The sequence below is a fragment of the Rhizophagus irregularis genome, chromosome 9 (genome assembly GCF_026210795.1).
Source record: "Rhizophagus irregularis chromosome 9, complete sequence".
NCBI classification, from domain to species: Eukaryota; Fungi; Glomeromycota; class Glomeromycetes; order Glomerales; family Glomeraceae; genus Rhizophagus; species Rhizophagus irregularis.
In genome coordinates, this window is record NC_089437.1 from 1,291,908 (window position 1) to 1,314,308 (window position 22,401).

Consider the following 22,401-nt stretch of genomic DNA (forward strand, 5'->3'; position numbering starts at 1 on the left):
GTTATCTTTGCAGTTACTTTATCCCCTGCTCCAACCCACATGGAGTCTTCATGTGGCGATCAGAAATCAAAAACCTCGAGCACATCCCTGATAAAAATATTAATAAACTTATCCGTCCAATTACCAAAGTCTTTTACACACAATCTGAACAGGGTCCTTCACAAAAGGTTGAATTTAATATCAACAAATGGTTTATGATCGAATATAGTACTGTATGTGTAGCTACCTGTGACCCTCAAAAATCCCGTATCTTTAAACTAGGTGGCCAACTTTATCTCAATATCTTTCCAGGATTCCTCCATATCCTGCGTCCGATATCCACTTTTGAATCTACAACCCACTTCGCGGTTAAATTTATCTTCTCCCACATTCAGGATATCTGGTGTTCAGGCGATTGGAATCTTACTGAGTATATCATAAAGTGGTTGGCCGGTGTGGCAGCTGGAAGGAAAATGTATTCGATTCTCTACCTGAAATCCGGACAGGGTTGGGGTAAGAGTATTATAACAGATTTCATTCAACGTAGTGTTTTAGGTACTCAACTTGTTTATAAGACCAGCGATCCTCAAACGATTCTTGGAAGTTTCAATGGGCAATTACAGGGTAAGGTTCTTCTCCTCCTCGAGGAAATGCCTACAGAAAAAAGCCAGTGGAATAATCTATATCGATCGTTGAAGGATAAGGTAACAGGCGATATAATGGAAATCCATGAAAAATACAAGACGCCAACACATTACAAAAACTTTATATCCACCATTGTACTCACTAATGAAAATGCTCTCAGAGTGGAGAATGACGATAGGCGCACAGTGTTCTTGGATGTGTCACCATCCCGCAAGGGAGACTTCAACTACTTTAAGAAACTTAGTGACGCTATGAAATACCCAGGCGCCAGTGAGGCATTCTATGCTTACTTGAGAGCCATTGCAGACGCTTACCCAGACTTCAATGGGAATCCACCACCTATGACAACATCTAAGCAGGATCACATCATATCGACTCTTCCACCCCTATTTCAATTCATGAAGGACACTTACCTCATAGTACAAAATTATATAACCGACCTACCTGTTCAAGAATTTTATAGGGTATATACTTCATACTGTGAAACTCATTGCATCTCACCATTATCAAAGATAAACGCTTCTAGAATCCTATCAAATGAGTTGAGTATAAATAGTAATCGGACTTATATAAATAAAAAGTTAACCCGAGTATATAGCATATCCAGGGAGGATCTTTACAAGAAATACCTTGGCAAAAAATGGATCCATGAAACAGATGAAATCAATATAGAAGGAATAGATATAGAAACTTCTGAGAACCCGCATCTGATCCAAATGCCTTGGAGAAGTTCTTGGCAAATATATATAATCCAGCTAGTAAGTCGCAAGTAGATCAAGAGAAAGTGGAGTTAGTTGTTGAGAAACCTGCTGAGGAAAAACCCGCTCCTGTTGAGAAGAAGCCTACTGAAGAGACCAAAAAGACTCCACCACCAGTATCACTTAAGCCCGATTGCTTGAAGGTAAAACCCGCACCTGTCATCAATGAGGATCCTATTCCTGAGGAATCTCCAGCTCCTATAGAATCAGATACTGATGAACCTATAGATAGCTTCTCGGACTGTTATCTATCTGATGAGGAACCTGATCAAGAAAATGAGCCGCCTGCTGAAGAACCTGCATTTAAAGCTGATGATGACTACTACGTTTTAGATGACTTGCTATCTGACTCAGATTTTACAACTGTGAACCCAGCTCCTGAACAACAACCCGAGTCTCCCGCAGAATTTTCTGCATCTGTCACTAAGCCTGACCCAGAACCGGCTCCTGAACAACAACCCGAGTCTCCTGCAGAATTTTCTGCATCTGTCACTAAGCCTGACCCAGAACCGGCTCCTGAAGAGCAACCTATCCCAGAACCTGACACAGAACTAGAAGTTGACTGGGACCCTGAACCAAAGGAAGGTACTCGAGCATACTGGGCTTGGCATGAAAGGCACCGATGGGATCGTAAGCCATGGGTCAAGAATTCAAAGGACCAGGTCTTTAATGATCTCTACAATACAGGTAAGAATTTATGGGCTAAGTACCAAGACGTGTCAGATGACTATGACTGGAAAATACTCGCGTTTGAAGTAGAGGAATGTCCCACAACACGTATTGAGGACGAGTACCAGTACTACCTTAGGGAGGTAGTAGACCGCTTCAAGGACTGGATCGAATATAATGGGAACTTACCTAAAACACCTAGCCGTAAAGAACTCGCAGATCTAATAAGAGTATACAAGGAGGATCGTGATGCTGAGATTATCCCTACCACCTCTAGTTATGAAACTATGAAGATGAATAAGGGTAAAGCACGAGAAATTCCAGAGGAACGTCCAAAAACTGATATGGAACGTGAATGGGAAGCCGCCAATGGAATTGTCGACGACTGGGATGAAGAGGATCTTGATCGTGTATGCAGCAAGATTGACTCCTTTTAATAAGATAAGCACTTCTTAGTTATCTTATATTTTTTGTATAAAAAACCTATATTACAACTGAACACAATTCATAAATACATCAAATGGTTTATTCAGAGATTGTCCGTGCTTTACCTACAAGACCGGATATCAAAGAATTACAGTATTCAGGCGCAAGATTTTCTAGAGGAGCAATAGCAAGATTTGGACAGCGACTCCAATCCCGGTATCCGACACATAAATTTCAGATCCTGCTCCCCTATGAAAACTGGAAACCCGGTGGATGGACATCAGGAAACCAACCAGCCAGCCTCTTCTCACTCTTGGACCACTACGACGAAGCACAACTACCGGATGACGCAGACCCTGATTATTTTGAACGATTCATAATTTATGTGAGAGATGCCCCACCGGTTGCAGGTGGTTGCAACGGGGAGCTAAATGATTGCCTGTATGAATGCCTGAAATATATCTACGGCACATTCTCTAAAATGCCAAAGTCAATCGAAAAGCCCGAGTATATCAAAAAGGCATTAGGTCTCAATTGTGATGCTCCAGTTCCAGTCTCATATATGGATAAGGTTGAACAACTTGCAGGAAGCCTTGCACTTAATATTGTAGGGGATTCCACTCGAATTTCTAAGAGCAAATCTGACAGACGTGCAACACTTATCCTGTCTGAAGGCCACTACTCTCTTGCACTGAATCCCGGAAGACTCCACCCTAGCAAATTAGATAGAAAACAAAAGTCTCCCTTTGTTTATCGTGAAGATGGGGTTAATAATGTAGTAACAATATACAATGGTAAGACAGTTAAGTCTCTTACAGTTGGACAGTTTCAGAAAGGTAAGAACTCTGATAGTTACTCCTTCATCCCTATCGAGAAGAATTGTAAAACTGGAATATATGAAACATTTGAGGAAACATACCAGAGGATCCATGAAGAGCGGGATTCCTTCCTACAGGCTACAAAGAAGTTCGGTCTAGGAATTGACTTATCTTACCACAACTGGTCGTAAAAGAGAACTGCACTCTGGATTTTTGAACGGTTTAGTGTAGGGGTTCCAGCCAATGATCCTCTTGACCCAGTCGAAGCAGAGTGGATAAGTGATGCAATAATGGGAGGTCTTATCTGGGCAGACAATGAATGGAAGGGCTATGGAAGGCAATACGACGTGACAAGTTTGTATCCAAGTATTCAGCAATCAAATGCAAACTTTCTAATCCGACAAGGTAAGTTTCAAATACTCAAAGACTTTGTAGACCATAGAGGTTATGCCTTGTATGGATTATTTCGTGCTAGCTCCCAGGGAGCGCCCAAGGGCAAGGTAAGTGGTAATGATATTCTCTTCCGACAGAATAAGAGGGGAGTCTATACATTCATTGACTTACAACGAGCAAAGAAACTTGGTCTCGATATACAGTTAATCCAGGATGGAAAGCCAAATGCCTTGATATATGACAGAGAAGCAAGAATTCCTGGGACTGTAATATTTGGTGAGTATGTCCACTTTCTCTTCAATATAAAGAACCAGGGTGGCGTGGCCGGTCGTGTTGCAAAGAGAGTTCTCAATACACTATGGGGAGCACTCTGCCAGAGAAAACGCAATTACAAGACACTCACCACAGATCAAACAGATCCATTCAAGTTTCCAGAAGGCCACACACTTGACTCCATCGTACCAGTAGGATCTGACTAGTGGCGATTCCAGTTCACAAACCCAGGTAGTCCCTTCAAGGGTGAGTATCCTAGGATCGCTCCATTCTTATTAGCACATGGACGGAAGATGACTTCAGAGTTATTAGAACCATATAAGGATAAAGTACGACGCATCCATACAGATGGATTTATTCTAGAGGAACAGCCGAGTAGTCCTACACTTATCACTTGTCCAGAAAATGCATCCAAAGCATTGAAAGCTCTCAAGTTTGAAATCGCAGGATACTGCCATGTGAAAAATGCAAACAAGGTTATCTGGACATGATTGCCAAGAATGTGGTTGGATTTACAGTAGGTATATATATTTTTTCTTGCTTGAATGTAAAGTCAATTTGAAGATTCCTATTTATTACAAAGTACAAAAAAGTATAAGGAATCATGTCAACATATACCGAATTAGCAAGCATTATTAACAGCACTGACAGCATTAGTGATAAAGTTATTTATGATGCATCACACAATCAGTTCACCATTGTCTCTGATGAAACTGTCCTCAAGATTATCCGTGCATTGAAAGACACTATAGTAGTCGCATTAGTATCTGGGTTTAGCAAAACCAGCTACCTTGTCCAGGATCATGTGAAGTATATCAAGAGAATCCAGACAGCAAAGTCTCCTGTATCATATGTGAAGTTCGTGGCCAGAAAACTCTTCCCAGATAATGCAGCATATACTGCTAAGATAGTAAAGATTCGTGAATCATACAAGAATAAACAAGCTCTTTTAGACAAACTTGAGGCCCTCTTCGAGTTGTATTATAATGTAACTAAGGACTCATTAACAGGTCCCCCAAAGCGAGCTGTCACTATAAATGAGGCTGAGAAAACCTTAGCAGAACTTCTTGTATAAGCGGCTCCTGTACGAATTTAGTTTATATTTTTTATCCATTTGTAATGGGCATACAGTAATTGAAGATGGCTATAGTATAAGTAACATAACATCATGTTGGACCGATTACCAGTAGAAATAGTCGAACGCATTGTTGCAAAGATCCCAGATACTGACCTTATTGCAGCGAGTAAAGTAGATAGTGTGTGGTGGCAGGAGGTTCGTCAAGAAGCATATAAGAGATGGAAAAATTACGCTACTACAATTGGGCATGTCCAAGCTCTTGGAAAGCCGTTTGAAAAAGAGAATATTGACTGGATATCATTTGAAGATGTAAACGACTTCTATAAAAGATGGATAGACCGCCTCACCGAGGATCAGCTTTATATTATGGAGAAAATGCTTAGGAATGGGATGGTCGTGGACCCCCAAGAGAGAGAAACCATAGAGCATGCATTAAGTGAACAAAGATGGGGAGGCGACCCTTAGGGACTGAACTGGGAGTAGAACGAATGGACTCAACAGGAGTAGCTTATTTATCGGGTATCCTCATATTTCTTGACAAGGACTGATGACCATGTAACCTTATCATCAGGTATCCTTGCATTTTTTCGACAAGGATTGATGACCATGTAACCTTATCATCAGGTATCCTTGAATTTTTTCGACAAGGATTGATGACCATGTAACCTTATCATCAGGTATCCTTGCATTTTTTAATAAGGACTGATGACTGTGTCACTTGGTTATTGTAAATTGAAGAAAACTATTAGGTATGTAGACACGTACAGAAAAAAGACATGTCTTACCCTTATATAGCTAACCCTATAACTGGACGTCCAATTATTATCGGTGGAGATACCTTTAATCGAATAGTTATGGAATCCCATGATTATATTGATGGAAGGCTTGTCCGTAGACAAACTGCACCTCCACCTGAAGAGCAACCTGTATATTTAAATACAGATACAGGACGTTATGTTCGACGTGGTACTAGAACATATCATAGACTGATTGAGAGTGACTATGAGGTAGTTGAGGATTACTACCTTGTCCATTATGAAGAAGAGGCGCTTATAGAGGAAATCATCAATGAAACACGCTATAATGAGGAAAATCTTGATGGGCAGCGGTTAACTTTCAATGATATACAACAAATCAGGGCCGCTATTCAGGCTGACCAAGATGAATATGATGATTTTATCTTACAGCAAGATACGACTAACGGGACACCTTCCTCTGGTCCTTCCGGTTGTACACGAACTTTGGAGGACCATACCTCGAGACTTGCAGAGCTTAATATTGAGTTGTGTAGGGAATGTCTCATGCCTGTAAGCCCAAGTGACTTAACGGACAAGTTGTGCAAGGACTGCTCCGAATAGTTACTTAATTTTGAATAATTCTTTTTTACATAAAGAAAGATAGCCATGTCAACATCAATCGTAATAAACCAGTGCCAAAACTGTGGAGTAATCACTCCAAAAACAGCATATAGAGGATTATCCAGTGTATTATACAGACAGATTATAAAGAAGATTAGTGATGAGAATGACCCTCTACAAGCCTTGGGACTTGCTAGGGATAAGTTAGTTCAGATCATTCGTCGGGGAAGTAATGTGGACTTTACACGATTGTTTACACAAAGACTGGATATGAATATTATGGATGGAGAGCCATATGAAGATATTAGGAAGTGGCTTCTCGAACAGCTTATAGCCATAGGTTGTGACAGTGGAGAAATTGCTTTATATCAATTTTTAAGGGATACATATCCAGATGGTATTGACGAGCCTTTCACTACATTCTATGAGAACTATGTAAATCATATAAGTAATCCAATGACTAAGAACTTTGCTTCTCGTGCTTTAGGAGCAATAGGGTTGAAGGCTAAGATGTTAAGGATTGACTTTGAAGGCCGTAAAAAAAGTGCTATGATTCTTAGAGCTTCTGCAGACGAATTACTTGATATTCTCACAAGATACTATTAATCCCTACTTGTAATGCTCGACGGTCCATGTGGCTCTTAGAAAAGATCTGTAGAAGGACTTCAATACCTTCTATTATTTGTTTATTATCCAGAGGGCGACTAGACTTCAGGGCTTCATATCGGGAGAATAACTCCTTCACATTCTCAGTTTTCAGAGTTTCAGTCTTTGCAGTCCTACCCTGTACTTTTGCTAAGAAATCCTGAAAGTCAGCTCCTAGGGTCTTACCAGAGAGTCCATAAGCTTCCCGAAAGACATATTTAATCCAGGTATCTGCATTCTTGGCTAAGACACCAGGTACAAGTAAATGTTGACGTTCTTTAGGGGATGGAAATACCCGAGCAAATTCAATCAAGTGTCCACCTTTTTTTGCTTCAAATACAGCTTTCTGACCATAGGGACTAAACTTGGATCGAACTGTGATTGAACTGGGTTCAGACTGAGATCGAACTGGGTTCAAACTTGGATCAAACTGAGATTGAACTGAGATCAAACTAGGATTGAACTGAGATTGCTCTGTGATCGAACTGAGACTAGTATCCCATCTTACTCGAATGGACAGTGGATCACTTTTGGACCGTCTAAGATCAAATACTACAAATTCACGTTGCAGAGTAAGATCATCAATTACTGGTGCTAATGACTCTGATTCTTCTGTATATAGGCGGATGATTCTCTTGGTATCTGTAAGGCTCCCATGACCTCCATGCAGTGAGATGTAGTTAACATTTTCTCGAATAGCCTTAGGAATGGCAAAGAATCTTTGGGCTACATAAATACATGAAATATTTTTGTGTCGTCCATGTGTAAAGTAACCAGTGATGAGATCCTGGATTTTTTTAGGTGCATCCATCAGATCCTCGAAGATTACCACAGTAGCTTGAGTAGGGTCGAAAGAGTCAATCTCTGGAATCTCACTATGAGTTACTGCAGTGAATGGGATCTTCTCCTCTTCGAAAAAATCATGTACAACTGCCCACTTTGGCTCGTCAAGATATCTGCCAACTAAAAGTACTGCATCACATAGTACATACCGATTACCATCCTCCTTTGCTTTCTTGTCACCCATTAACAAATTAATGATCATAGTTGTCTTACCTGAGTCTGAGCTACCTGCTACGGCTAATCGAAAGGGCCATGATGGAGCAAACTCATTGCCTTGTCTTGAGTCGGTCGTGTACTCGTCCAAATTGTATACATAAAGATCCATTTGAATTTTATTCTAACTTAGTTTAAATACTATGTCGACATCAACACCAATTCCAGTTTATACTCCTTCAGAACCTACTGGACCGCCTCCTGCACACTTGGTCAATGAAAAAGACAATGATGAATTAGTTAGAATACTAAAGGCTCATGCAAATTTATTGACTACCAGGGGTCGTTTAACTGTTGATTCAGAGATACAGGAGGCAAATAATCAAATCAAACATATTATTAATATATTAATGTATCGCTGTAAAGCAAAACATGAAGAACTTGGTATTACAAAAGATTTGTTAGTTTTTGCACAAGGTAAGATAAATGCATTTGATGAAACGTTTACTAATTTAGAACGTCAATTAGTTATTATACGTGCTGCCAATGATAATTTCATAGAAGAAAACCATAACCTGCAAAGAGATTATGATACTATGGTAGAGCTTCGTCGACGGGCTATAGGTGAACGTAATCAGGCACGACATGAACGTAATGTATTACAAGCAGATTATACTCAAGCAGTAAGAGATCGTAATGAGGCTCAAAATGCTGTGAATCGTGGTAATATCCTTTTAAATCATTGGCGGCTGAGGGCTACTCGGACTGGAGGACAACTTGTATTGGTTAATGCGCAACTTGGACAGGTTAATGCACAGCTAGCACATGCTAATAATAGGGTGCGTTTTGGGATTCAGACATTAGGGAGACTTAGAAATAGACTTTTCCAACAGATAGCTGCTCTTAGAATTCAGGTACAATGGTTTCGAATTAAACAATTGAACCCTCCTCCACCTCTTTTAAACAATCCACTAGAGACGATATGGCTACCACTGCGATAGGATTGCCGATTTTTGAGGGTAAAGCTACTGATGATATTGATACATTTGTTAGGCTTTATATGGGTTATCTTGATACTATTAATCTTAACCCATACGCTGCTGGAGGGCCATCAGAGTCTTGGAAAAGAGCTATGGGTATACTTAGAAGCTGCATGGCTGGTGAAGCGGCTGAATGGTTTGATCGAGAAATTACAGAAAAAAATTGGGAACTTTCTGGTATCACTTCAAGAGGTGGAGCTAATTTAGCTGCTTTTGTAGCATTAGTAATACCAGAAGGTGCAGGAGGACCAAATGCAGGTACCTATGTAAATGGGTCTGAAGCACATGTTTATGCTACAGATGCAGCTAATGCATTAGTAACTATTAGAGCAGCATTTATTCCTACCCATGATTTAATAGGTGGAGATAAAGCTTGAGGAAGAGCTGGTGCTCGTCCGACAGATAGAGCTGCTCCAGCTACTGCAGATGCTGGTGTTGCTGCTAATAATAATCGTTCTATAGTTTTTCCAGGTATTAAACCTAACCAGGCGCTTTATTGGCTTAGAACACAATTTCCAACTATTTTAGATGAAAAGAAACGTATCCGTTTTAACAGTCTTTATCAGGAAAATGAGCCAGTCGATGCATTTTATAGAACTGTAAAAAGGGCTGGAAAATTACTAAAACTAACTGATGATCTAATTATCGACCAGTTCTTTAGAGGTCTTTCGGCTGATAATATTTTTGAAGCAGAAAGGTTTAGTAATCTTAATCCTGATGACTTGGTTAAACATCTGAGAAATTTAGAACGGAGAAGGGCTGAAATGCGCTTGGGGTTACAAGATAGAAATCGACGACTTCAAGCAGATTACAGTGATGTAACTCAACCTCCGTTAGGAAAACAGGAACCTGTCGTACTGACATCAAAGTCATCTGGGGTTACTCAAGAACAATTACAAGAGTTACTTAAGGCTCAAGCTGAGGAACTTACCAAGAATTTTCAGGTGCAATTTAAACAATTACAGGCTCGGCCAGTTCGTAATCCACCAGTCTATAGACGGCAGATTAAACCTGTTCGACCAAAACCACAGAGACGTGTTGTTCAGGATCCTCAGGATCCTGATTGGGATGATGGTTATGTAGATCATGATGTTGGTGATGACCCTGATGCTCCTGAATGGACTTTGGATGATCATCAACATGCTATTGATCTTATTATGGGATATAAACGTGGGACGTCTAAAATACTTACAAAACAACTTCAGAAGGCTAAAGATAAACGTGATGATCTGGATTTGGCCCGAGCAATGAGAAACCTCGATCTTAATGATGATGCTATGGACATTGATACTGCGAGTTTTGGTGAAAAGGTAGAATTGAGAGAAAAAGATGGTGATGTCTATATGGTTCGTGTTGGGTCAAAAAAAAGTAGGTTCGAGTATCTCAAAACTTCTTAAGTCGTTCCCAAATAAGACAGCAGTTAGCTCTTCTAGTGTGCCATTGAAAGGCAAAGCAACCCTGTTAAGATTCCTGTGAAAGTTACTGGTAGTAAATCTACACCTGCAAAAGCTGTTACTAAGAATGACTTATTAAGCCTGTTAAGGTCTGCAGACTTTAGGAAATTACTCCGTGAGATTCTTCAGGAGGAGTTATTGTCTGCTAGAAAAGTCACAGAGATTCCGGAGGACCTAGTTGAGGAGGAACAAGAAGAGGATATCAGGGTAGATGATCCTATGGATATTGACATAGCTCGTTTAGAGAATACTAAAGATCTTTTAGCACTGGATGGGGAGGTTAATGGAATAGCAATTCAGTGTTTAGCAGACACTTGTGCTAATGCGTCTTTTATTCAGAGAGAAGCTGCTGAGAAATTAGGGTTGGATATCGACAAGAGTATTACATACAACATATCTGGTGCTTCAGGAACAGGTAGGACATTTGGCATGGTAAAGGGAGTGTCAATCAAACTTACCCCTGATTATGCTATCACTGAGGATCTTGCAGTTTTAGATAAATACAAGCATAGGGAGATTGGGTTAAGCCGAACGTGTCTGAAACGTTACAATTATGATGTCCATGAATCACGTGAACATATAGCCTTTACCTGTGATGGGAAGAATGTTTTTATCCCGATAGTTCCTGATGCTAATCGAGGGGATAAAAAATAAGACCCTTTAATTCTTCTATTTTTTTTTATTCCCAAAATTTGCGAATTAAGTCAGGGACATCCTCCTTCAACCGGTCAGCAGGTTCCCAAGTAGCCTCAGTGTCTGGATAGCGCTCCCACTTAACCAAATACTGGTCTTGACCTTTTCTAATGCGATGCCGAAGTATCTGCTCAGGAACAAATCTTTCAGGTTGTCCTCTTATCACAGAGTCAGGTGGAGGCTTTTCATTAATAGGAACTACTTGCAATTCCTTTCGGGTATATGCACATCTGGATACACCTAATCGACCATGTGGTCCATTAAGGAGATATGTAGGAGGCTGTTCGGGTGAGAGTATCATTTTTTTGATTACACGAATGTTTGGGTTCCATCTTATGTCTCCTGTACGGAATTTTCCGTGAAGTTTATTACCGAGTACTGAGATAGGTTCATCTAACTTTACTCGGACACACGTTCCTTCAGAGAGAAGTTCCATCTTTTTTGACACCTTGGGTGACCCTGTCGGAATGTCTGGGGGATTTCTCTGCCAGAGTTCATTTACTTTACTCACTATATTATGGAAATCTTCTGACCATTCCACGGATGTCACCCCGGTTTTCAACTCCTGTGCTACCATTCGTTTAAGAAGGGGTTCTTGGATGGCTTGGATAGCTCTTTCAGCATAAGATTGCTGTTTATGCCTTCCTGGCTCTCCGAACCTCATCATCACCCCTAGGCTGTTCAGGAAAAAATCACGTACCTGATCATTGGTGAATTCTGATCTGGAGTCTGTCTCTATTCGATGTGTTGGTGGCTTGATACGATTTCTTCTGTAGATTTTAACAAATCCATTGAGAACCCTATTTGCGGTTTTATCCTTTAAAGGCTCTGCGTCGACTCGTTTACCCGCGACTTCTACCACTACGAGGAAATAGTGGAATCCTTTGGGGTCGACTGGCATCTCTGCGAGATCTGCCTGATGTGTCGCATTTGGTTTCCATACAACTACTCGTGGACGCTCTGATGACTTCTCCTTTAGGGGCTTTTTGTATAGGTTGTAGTGCTCCTCACCTTTTAGAATTCGTGCTGGTACTCCAGAGAGATTGTAGTATTTGTAATAATTCTCTAAATGCGACATATTACGACAAATTAAAGGAATGGTTTTAGACTTCAAATCTTAAAATGACACGTTTTTACTGCCTAAAGTGCAAGAAGGAAACTGAGACGGCTAGTGAAATACAAGATATGACTACAAATGGGCGTTACCGGCTGCATGGTGACTGCACAATTTGTGGTATGCATAAGAATACTTTTACTGGAATAGACTGGGTGATCAAGAAGAAGACTAAGGAGAAAAAGAAAGAAACCGCTGCTAAGAGACAGCAGACGGCTTACAATCGGCAATGCAAAAAACTTGGACAGAAAATCTTAGATTCTGATGACGCGTGTAAACAGTGTATTGATAAATGCCTTAAAGAGGCAAAAAAGAGGAAGACGGATTAGTACTGTCTTCTAAACTTATCTGGATATGCTCTATTCTCAATACTCATTGTTCAATTACTTATTTTTTCTGACGGGGGCGAGACGGGGTTGGTCTTACTGGCTTTATAGACCTTCTAGGGGCTTACCTGCTAACTTATCTGGTTTGCTATCTCACTGCTTCCAACAGATTATTAGACGGAATCCTGATCATATGACAGAACTATGACAGAATGACAGATCTGGGGGGTAAAATCAAAACTTTTTTCTGGGGATACCCCTCTCCCGATTTTTCTGAAACATCTGTCATATCCGTCATATCTGTCATACCCCTCTGATTCTATCGTATTTTCCTCTCTTTTCCCTTATTTTATCCTTTTTTAGTATATTGTTATATGACTGATGTTATTGACAGATGGTGACAGATATAGGGGATTCCTGATCTCCCGTAGGGGGATATAGGTACTGCGATGGGTCGTAGACCCGGAGGTGGGTGGTGCTTGCACCTCCCACACCCAGCCCGACGATGAAGCACGTAAAGTAGCTGGAGAATTAATATTAGCATTTCCATTATATGGATCTTGGGCAGGAACTGGTAAATATTTTCCTCCCATCTGAGCTTTAAAAATATCACATTTGACAACATCATCGAAATCTCCAGCATTTGCATTTTTAAGAACAGTCATATGTCCTTGTGCAAATGATATTGATTGAATAAGTCTATCTAAATAATCATCAAAAGGTTCTTGGCCTATATAGGGCTTAGTTTTTGCAAGAACCGGTGCAATTATAGTTAATACTGGTAAATGTCTAGCATCTGCCATATTTCCTAATGGGTTATTCTGAAGCGCCAAAATTTGTCTCTGCAAATTTAAAATATTCTGGTTTCTTTGCCTAATCACTAGCTGGAAAACAAACTTTTCACGTAGCAATCCACCAATGCGGGTTTGTTTTCTTGCTATAATAACTAACATCCTATTTACCTGGTTTTGGGCATTAGTCTGCAACTGTCGGGTATTTTGCTGAAGACGGTTAGTATCTCGCTGATACAATAGCTGTTTAGCAAATTTTTCTCGCAATAATCCTTGGACACGCCTATCTTTATCCTGATATGAAAACATCCAGCGATGAGATTCTTGTCTCTCATTATTATAGGCCAGCATAGCCAAGTCCCGCTCTCCTTGAGCATTATCTCTTTCCCTTACAGTTCTTTCAGCCTGAGCTCAGGATTCATCTAATAACTGCTGGAATCGCAGATTTTCATTTCTCATATCCCTTAACTGCTGTATAAGAACCCATTCCCGCTCATTTGTTTCATTTAATATGTTCTGATATTGATCCCGCTCAGTTGTGGCATTTTGCAAAGTAACCCGAATAGTATTTAACGAGCCCCTGATACCATCTAAAATATTAATAGGATTTGGCAGTAGTGTACCGGCACCTCTAATATGATTTTCAATCTGATCTAACCCTCTGTTAATATTTCCAATAAGATCAGCTGTTGCCATATCTAAAGCATTTATTGAGATTTTTTTATCTATGAGAATCCGGATTCTTGCCTTGAGACGTTCTACCTTATTTTCAAGCTCTATGATTCGGCCATCTTAAATAGACCTAACCTCATCTTTGAATTTTTTATCTTGTTGTAAGATCCTAAACTGTTTTCGCAAATCAGATATTTCCGATTTAAGTTTCTTTACCTCTTTTTCATGGGTTATGATAGTATTATCCTGTAATGAGATAGTTTGATAACATTGCTCTAGCTCCTTCACAAGAGAACAAAATTTTTTCTCATTACTTTTATTATTGGAAATTTCATCCTGAAGCTCACTACAAAGCTCCTGGTTCGTATCTAAGAGTTGTGAATACGCCGGATCGAATGTTGACATGATATTATTCAGCCCTGATTTATAGAACCATCATATAATCGTGTTTAAGAATGAGTCAACCGCAGATTGTAATAAATCCCGATGAAGAGCTCCATATAGTCTGTAGACTTCTGTTTTATAATATACCTGGCTTTTATACCAATGCCAAAAACCTATATAATGCATGTCAGAAAGAAGGATATTCTTTTCGATTGCGAGATATTGCAAAGTGGTTAGTGTATCAATATATCCATCAAATTTATCGACAACCACTACCATGTAAAGCTGAAGCAAGTTTTTTGAAGATTAAGATTCCAAACAAGGTTCAGCAGTGTGACATTCTGCTCCACACTCACGATGATCAGGATGGTAGAAGGATATTCGTTTGTACTTTTCTAATCATAGATGTGGCAACACGTTTTAAGGACGCACGCTCAATAACATCGAGAAATAGTTTAGAAATCTGGAATGCGGTAAAAGAAATATTTGAGGATCCTTCTAATCCTCTCACATGGCCAACATTATTAATGACTGATGGTGATGCCTCGTTTCAGAGTGCATTCTTTCGAGGAATGCAACAATACAATGTCCCAATACGTGTTGTTGACCTTTATAGTTTCGAGAGCTTGGCTTTGATTAAAGCGTTTAATAAAAGAATAGCAGAATTAATATATAAAGTCCAATATGCTATAGAGGGACGATTAACTGACGGAGAGCGATCAAGACTATGGAAAAAAATTCTTAAGAAGTATATTGATTATTTGAATAACAGTAAGACACGCCTTATTGGGATGTCTCCAGCTCATGCTATGACTTTGGAAGAAGTTGAATCAAAACCTTCTAGGAAAGCTAAGCGCGCAATTGGAAAAGATGAGAAAATAAAGTTACAAAAGGGTACAGCGGTTAGATATTTGTTGAAACCAGGTGAATTGGAAGGGGACCATAGGCGTAGAGCAACTGATCTATACTGGAGCTTGCGTGTCTATAAGATAAAAAGAGTTGTTATTGAAAAGAACCCGCCACAGCCAATCTTATACTATCTTGAAAATGGACCTATTGAATCTACTGCTCATTTGATGGGACGAAATCCCAAAAGACCTTTCAAATTCGAGGAACTCCAAGTAATCGAGGAACCTGATAAAATCGAATATCCACCAGATGAATTTATGCAAAAATACCATCCTACTGGATTCGTTCACTATGTTCAAATTGCTAATGATAAATTGACTAAAGCCGATCAATATGCTAAGAAGCGTGGTGGCCATTGTCTGGAAAAGACTGGGCAAATAAATGGACATAATGTATACCTCTGGTCCTGTGAAAATGGTGCGCATCAATGGGAGTATCCATTAAAGTATATCATGAAAAAATTCGAGTGGTGTCCTCTATGCCACCATACTACTGAAAGAAATTGCCGATACATTTTTGAGGATCTGCTAGGCAAGAAATTCCCATCCTGCAGACCATCATTTTTGAATGGGATGCAATTAGATGGTTATAATGAAGAATTAAAATTGGCTTTTGAATATCATGGATCCCAACACTATAGTCTTAATTCAATGTTTCATAAGAGAGGCCAGATAGATTTAGATGAACAAAAATCCCGAGATCAAAAAAAGTGAGACATATGTAAGCAAGAAGGTATATGTCTTATCTCGGTGCCCTACACATGTGACCTTTTTCCCTACATTAGGTATACGCTAATCGAAAAGGGATATTTGGATGATACAAGTGGATAAACCAATCTATTGGGCAGGGCATTTATTGCCGGAACTTGAGAAATTGTTACATTATTTTTTGATATAATAATTAGTTAGATCAAATCATGAAATACGTAATATTCGCAGTGGACGAATTCAAGCCCTCGAAAAAATATCAGGGTGATCCTCATGCACCGGTATGGCCTTTTCGAATTATAGTTGCAGGGGCTAGCAATTCGGGTAAAACGAATATGATTCTAAACCTGCTGGTGATGAACAAATTTTACTATATGTTTAGGAAAAAAAAGAGTTCTAAAATAGGTGAGCGCAATGTTAAATGCGATGACGTGATACTTTGTGGCCACCATCTTAACGAACCTAAATATAGAATTGTTTGAAACTTTTATAAATATCTTGCGCAAGATAAATCCAAGCCATACTATGAAGATATCACATTCTCTACACTCACTCCTGATAAAATTCCAGACCCAAAAAAGTTCAATATTAAAAGAAGTAAACTAACGATATTTGAGGATGTCTACTCAGACCCTCCAGCTATACAGAAAAAAATTATTCCATATTTTAGTAGAGGTCGCCATGAGAATATTTCTTCTATTTATGTCTCACAAAAATTTCACAGGATTCCTACGGATATTCGTGAAAATGCAACGCATATTGTACTCTTCAGTGGTGGAGGTTCAACCCGAAAACTTGCTGACATTATAAGTCCTTATACAGATGCTGATCTGCACAAAGCTTCAAAGGTCATCGATAGTTATTTGAGACAAAAGGAATTTGTGGTCATCGATATAAATAAACCAAGATCTGAATCCTTTTCACTTCGATGGGATACTCCGCTCAATTTGGAAAAGGAAATTGAATCGTTGGGCAATACTTCCAACTAGCTGTGCCGGCAACCAATTACCTGATAATCATTTACCTGCCAAATCCCAAAATGTGTATTTTTTCTGAACCTCTAGGTCATATTCAGATTCTCTATGTCGTTTCACCCATAAATCTCTTTCACAATTGCTGGAATACATTTCCGGTTCTGTAGTTACATCACTGTACTTCGTGTAAGAAAGAATCTGATCAACAAGAGTGATAATTTTTCTATCCTTGGCAGAGATAACATCCTCCAAATGCCGGCATTTATTCTCTAATAGGTCAATAGACTTTTCAGCTGATGCAAGAGCTTTTTTCGTATCAGGGATTATACTCTTGAAATAAGCTACCGAATTTGATAATTGGGCGACTTTCTCACCACTCTCCTCTAAAGACTTGGTCATAGCTACCTCACGAGACTTATACTGTTCTTGCAAATCAAGAAGCTCTTCAATCTTTTTTTCCAATACCTGCTTTGATATACACAACTCCTCATTTTCTTGCCTTAACGAAGTTTCACAGTCGCTAGTAATAGGCTTCATCTTCTGACGCTCTTTTTGCTTAATATAATTTCCAACTGCCTTATTTAACAAATCTTCCACTTCGGGATGGATACTACTTGCCTGTTCTATCGATAATGGATGTTTTCGTGAAGTAAGACGTCGCCATGTATCTATTTTGATGGAACGAGGAAGCTGGTTAAGTTGCTTTGAGTAATATACGTGAAAAGATGGCGTTAGTATACCGGTCATTTCTTATAGATAATAAAAATTTTGAGAATTTTATAGATTCAGAAATTTGCCAAGAAAATTTTCTGGGACATAATGATGTTTCTCGAGGAAAATGCCAAGAATTTTTTTATTATCTAATACACTGCTTTATTAATAATATAACTTAATAAAAATTACATGTATGAAATCTCTATTCTATGAATTTTTGGGGGTCGTAACTGTTACTACCATTTCACTAGAACTATGCTCACTATCCTCAGAGTCAGTACTATATAATATTTTGTGAATCGTATATGCGACGGCCGTTCTCAGAGTCATCAATGCATGTATAAGCGGATATACGGCATTTGGGGAAGTCATATGCAATGGAATTGTTGCTTCCTCTATTAAACAGTACTTATAAATACCCGATTCTTTTCGCATAGCATAAAGTTCTATAACATCGCCTAAAATAAAAGCAACGTGATTATTCACTATTGGTTTGTAATACAAGAGCAGGAGGTATAGTATGGCTGAAGAAAAGTAAAAAAAATAATGCATTACCTGCGATGTTAATAGCAAATATAGTCAAATTCTGCCTCTTGGAAAATTGATTGAATATTCTTTTGAGCTTTGATAAAATCCTAATAGTATCAATAGAATTCTTGGATAATCGAATTAATTTTTTATGATCTTGCCGGCGTTTATCTTGGCTGGAATTTGGCCTTCCAGTTTCAAGATATACTATTTCAAGTTCTGCATCCTTTCCTAATTGCGCTATGGTCATATAATCAGGCTTTCGTGCAAACTTGCAAGATCCTTTTCGTATAATACTAGCTGAACTCCCCTCTTCACCCCTATTTAGGAAAATCATTAAATAAGAAAAAAACACGACAGGGGAGAAATATTTTATAGGTGATACTAGGTGCTTACCATATATCCCATACAACAGGATTTCCAGGCAAATCACTCATTACTATATTTATTAATGGCGCGAGTACTTCACAGACGTATGACCCTTCATTAACCGATTTCCCTTTCTTTGTATAGGCTTCATACTTAGGTGATTTCCAAACTTTAAACCTAGAAAAGTTCTCACCCATTTATATTATTCATGAGTAGTAAATAAACACATAGAAGAAGGCAGAGTATAGGGCGAAAATAATAAACTTACAAAGATTCTAGAATTCGTCTTGTCGTATCTTGAAGCCTTTCAGAGCTATCTAACTATTTCCCAAATCCAACATCGCGCAAATCCTCATCTTCATTAATCTTTGATTCTTCGTTCTGGATAAACTCTTTACAAGTGTCTAATATATCTTGATTCTGTTCTAACTTATATTTTTGAAACGGTTCCTTAAAAATATCGCAAAATGACTCAGGAATGTTTATGAAAGGTTCCGATTTGATATCGAGGACTCCCGAACATATTGGATGATCAAATCCAAGATTTTCTACATTTATATTATTAAGTTCCATTTCTATCCTCTCCCACATAATTTTCTCATAACCGGTGCTCTCATTCATAAGTTGCCCAACGTCACGTTTAAAACACCGTAAATTTGCATTTGCATCGTCAGGCCACGTCTCAGCATCAATTACCAGAGCTTTCATTTCTGTTAGAGAACATAAATCTTCGAAGGCACTTGCAACCTAAATACAATTAACTTAGTTTAGACTTAACATATTTTGTTAATTAAAGTGAATAACAAATCGCGGGATCAGATTAGGTTTCCATTTTCATAAACTATCAAAAAAATGCTGGCAATGAGCTCAATGATCAATATTCTGTGAGCACATATAACTAGCTACTGCCATGCGGGAAGTGATGATATCACAACGGACATTAGCGCATTCACTAGCATATATGCAACGAGATCCCAGTATGTCTTTAGAAAACCTAAAAAATACACGTCATCATATCCATATATTTATTATAAAAATAATTCATCGCCTTACCCGTTTAGCTAATTTTTTCCCGGTACCAAAACTTTGAAGCTTCTTTTTTCGTTCAATATCCTCTGAGGGGACTCGTTCTAAAACTTTTTGCAAAATATTTTCAAAGTTCTCCACCTCCTTTTCAAGATTGCCTGTCCATTCACCTTTCTCTACTCGTACAAATAATGCCGTAGAAATTCTGATGATATCAAGGGGTTCTCTGGTTAAAAGGAACTCTTCCATGTTTAGATAAAATAAGAAGATAATTGTTAGTGAAAAGCTTGCTAGGCGAAGTAAAAAAACAATATATGGTAAATTTTAATACCTTTTCGCCATACTGCCTTTTTAAATGTCTTGCATTTCCCATTCACGTCCTCTCTAACTCACATTCATGTTTGGGGAGATAGAAGAAATATGCGAGGCACTTTACGCCAAAATTTTATGTTTAAGAGTAAGATATGCGGAATGTGCATTGTAGATCTCAACATTGCAAAGGCGTTAGGGAATATGCATATACATACTTTTTTTCTTTATTTCACTTGCTTGACCGCTCAGTAATAAAGGCCTAGTAACGTTATATAAATATGCTCTGGTAGGAGGGCAGTAGAAATATCCTATACCTCTGGAGCATATACACAAATCAATAAATACTATTCTACTAAACGTTGCTAGAGAAAAATTCAAAATATTTTTTGGGGAATCGATTTCTTATGTGTGAAAATTAATTTGTCGCACAAGCAGTCACACAGAGTTACAGATGATTTGCGGTGTATCATTTATTACATCATACACTTTAACGAGGATCAAAAACGTGCTAATTTATGTCGCACATGCCTACATGCATTGTGGCAGAGTGAAGTGCAAGTAAAAAATAAATCAATTTATTGGTATTATTATTATAATAATTATGTTGTATACTATACTATTTCAATAAAGAATTTAAGACTCGAAAAACTCGTTGCACATACTCACAATTATTGTTAAAATCTGAGAAATCTATTATAATAGACTTTCCCTCGATAGTAGTAGTATATTCAGATTTAAAATAGTTGATTTCTAGCGAATCACATGGATATTGTTTGCCTGCATTTCACACATATATCGTGCATATTCTAAACTTTTAACTACAACAATGTTATTATTTATTTTGCTAATACGGTGATATTCAGGATTTGCTAGACATTTTAACATAAGGGACCAATCTCCAAAAGTAACGATTCTATAGCCTTGTTGATGCAATTTTATAAAAGCAACTATATATGCTACAGCATTTAGGCGATCATTTAACTGGAATTTCTTCCATTCTACCCAATCACTAGGATGAAAATGATTATATTCCTTGTATCCTGTGGCCTGTTCGGCTAGATATTCTTTAATATATTTTTGAGCAAGATTTTCATTATATGCTTTTTTAAGGCAGTTGACATATTCGTCGGTATGTAAATCATATTCTTCTTGAGTCTGAGGATTTATTCTCCTTTCAACTAGTGAAAATATACCTAAATATTTCTTTCTATTGGGAGAACCATCATTTCTTACCATATTCCAAACTTGTTTCGCCCATGTTTCAGGTCTCAACTTGAAAGCTCTCCAAGTCCATTGGATAACTTTTGCACTATTAATTAATCGATATGCAACACTTTTCTTAATTTCTTTTGAAGCACGAGGACAATAAAATTCAGAGCTTTTTCTGTATCTAAAATAAATATTACCATAAATTTCATCAATCTCATCTTCACTAAGCGCTTTTTTACTTTTTCGTTTCCATAATATAGATCTATAATATGCAACACGTCTTTCCTCTATTTTAGCAATACATTCATTCAGATGCTTATCTGCACATTTCTCGGTATTTTCACAGATAAATACTAAGGAATCACATGCAGTGCAATAAATATAAAATGTGCGTCTTCCAGGTCTGAATTTCCCATCTTCATATAATCTTTCAGTCATATGAATATATTCATTCTTTGAGAAGAATCTTGGGTTATATTCGAGAAGTTTCTTAAATGAAACACGAATATGGGAACACCACATTTTTGGCATTTCATTACTATATCCACCCCAGCCAAATGATCGGCATAGTTTCTAAGCTAAGTGGGCGTGCACTACATCCTAGCTTATAAACTGCCCATGGGTCAGATTAGCCCACGAGATCTGATTGGTCCAAACAACTTACCAACATTTAATTACAAATAAGGCAATTTTATAACTTTTGACCGGATATTTACTTATAAACTCATGGTCAAGGATTGCATTAATGTACATTTTGTACCACCTTGTAACTATAAAAAAGGCAAAAATTTTTTTAAGGTTACACATTAATTTGGCCAGAATTAAGATAATTTCGCCCAGCAAAATTTGGCCGGAATTATAAAATGGACATAAATGTCCGTTTGCAAATTTGGCCAGAATTATAAAAACGGACATAAATTTGGCCGGAATTATAAAAACGGACATTTATGTCCGTTTTTGTAAATTTGGCCAGCATTATGAATGTAAATATTTTAACTAATTATTCAGTAATCATAAATAAATAAATTATATTTTGTTGTCTTTGTCTCATCAAAATATGCTAAATAGTGGAATTTCTATTATCAGTAAATAAAAGTTATTAGCATTTATAAATATTTAAAAATATAAAAAATTATTTCAA

The 22,401-nt window shown here is 38.1% G+C and overlaps 9 protein-coding genes across 9 annotated transcripts; 3 read left to right on the forward strand and 6 right to left on the reverse strand.

Moving 5' to 3' along the window:
* Positions 1–2,571: 2,571 nt before the first annotated feature.
* OCT59_029320 (uncharacterized protein) lies at positions 2,572–4,167 on the forward strand (the record flags this gene model as incomplete). Its single annotated transcript, XM_066143124.1, has 2 exons — positions 2,572–3,443; positions 3,522–4,167. 2 exons carry the CDS (start codon positions 2,572–2,574, stop codon positions 4,165–4,167), a joined length of 1,518 nt encoding a protein of 505 aa, XP_065994626.1.
* A 398-nt stretch (positions 4,168–4,565) lies between these two features.
* OCT59_029321 (uncharacterized protein) lies at positions 4,566–5,036 on the forward strand (the record flags this gene model as incomplete). Its single annotated transcript, XM_066143130.1, has 1 exon — positions 4,566–5,036. One exon carries the CDS (start codon positions 4,566–4,568, stop codon positions 5,034–5,036), a length of 471 nt encoding a protein of 156 aa, XP_065994627.1.
* Positions 5,037–5,129: 93 nt separating this feature from the next.
* Positions 5,130–5,504, forward strand: OCT59_029322 (uncharacterized protein; the record flags this gene model as incomplete). The annotated part of the gene is made up of 1 exon (XM_066143135.1): positions 5,130–5,504. One exon carries the CDS (start codon positions 5,130–5,132, stop codon positions 5,502–5,504), a length of 375 nt encoding a protein of 124 aa, XP_065994628.1.
* Positions 5,505–13,024: 7,520 nt separating this feature from the next.
* Positions 13,025–13,468, reverse strand: OCT59_029323 (uncharacterized protein; the record flags this gene model as incomplete). Its single annotated transcript, XM_066143141.1, has 1 exon — positions 13,025–13,468. The coding sequence occupies one exon, from the start codon at positions 13,466–13,468 to the stop codon at positions 13,025–13,027; it is 444 nt and encodes a 147-aa protein (XP_065994629.1).
* Positions 13,469–13,867: 399 nt separating this feature from the next.
* On the reverse strand, positions 13,868–14,152 carry OCT59_029324 (uncharacterized protein; the record flags this gene model as incomplete). Its single annotated transcript, XM_066143146.1, has 1 exon — positions 13,868–14,152. The coding sequence occupies one exon, from the start codon at positions 14,150–14,152 to the stop codon at positions 13,868–13,870; it is 285 nt and encodes a 94-aa protein (XP_065994630.1).
* Positions 14,153–14,248: 96 nt separating this feature from the next.
* Positions 14,249–14,533, reverse strand: OCT59_029325 (uncharacterized protein; the record flags this gene model as incomplete). Its single annotated transcript, XM_066143151.1, has 1 exon — positions 14,249–14,533. The coding sequence occupies one exon, from the start codon at positions 14,531–14,533 to the stop codon at positions 14,249–14,251; it is 285 nt and encodes a 94-aa protein (XP_065994631.1).
* A 3,490-nt stretch (positions 14,534–18,023) lies between these two features.
* On the reverse strand, positions 18,024–18,910 carry OCT59_029326 (uncharacterized protein; the record flags this gene model as incomplete). The annotated part of the gene is made up of 3 exons (XM_025330454.2): positions 18,024–18,274; positions 18,372–18,664; positions 18,741–18,910. The coding sequence occupies 3 exons, from the start codon at positions 18,908–18,910 to the stop codon at positions 18,024–18,026; spliced, it is 714 nt and encodes a 237-aa protein (XP_025176134.2).
* A 124-nt stretch (positions 18,911–19,034) lies between these two features.
* On the reverse strand, positions 19,035–19,988 carry OCT59_029327 (uncharacterized protein; the record flags this gene model as incomplete). The annotated part of the gene is made up of 2 exons (XM_025329204.2): positions 19,035–19,460; positions 19,767–19,988. 2 exons carry the CDS (start codon positions 19,986–19,988, stop codon positions 19,035–19,037), a joined length of 648 nt encoding a protein of 215 aa, XP_025176135.1.
* Positions 19,989–20,801: 813 nt separating this feature from the next.
* On the reverse strand, positions 20,802–21,782 carry OCT59_029328 (uncharacterized protein; the record flags this gene model as incomplete). The annotated part of the gene is made up of 1 exon (XM_025329205.2): positions 20,802–21,782. One exon carries the CDS (start codon positions 21,780–21,782, stop codon positions 20,802–20,804), a length of 981 nt encoding a protein of 326 aa, XP_025176136.2.
* Between the last annotated feature and the right edge of the window lie 619 nt (positions 21,783–22,401).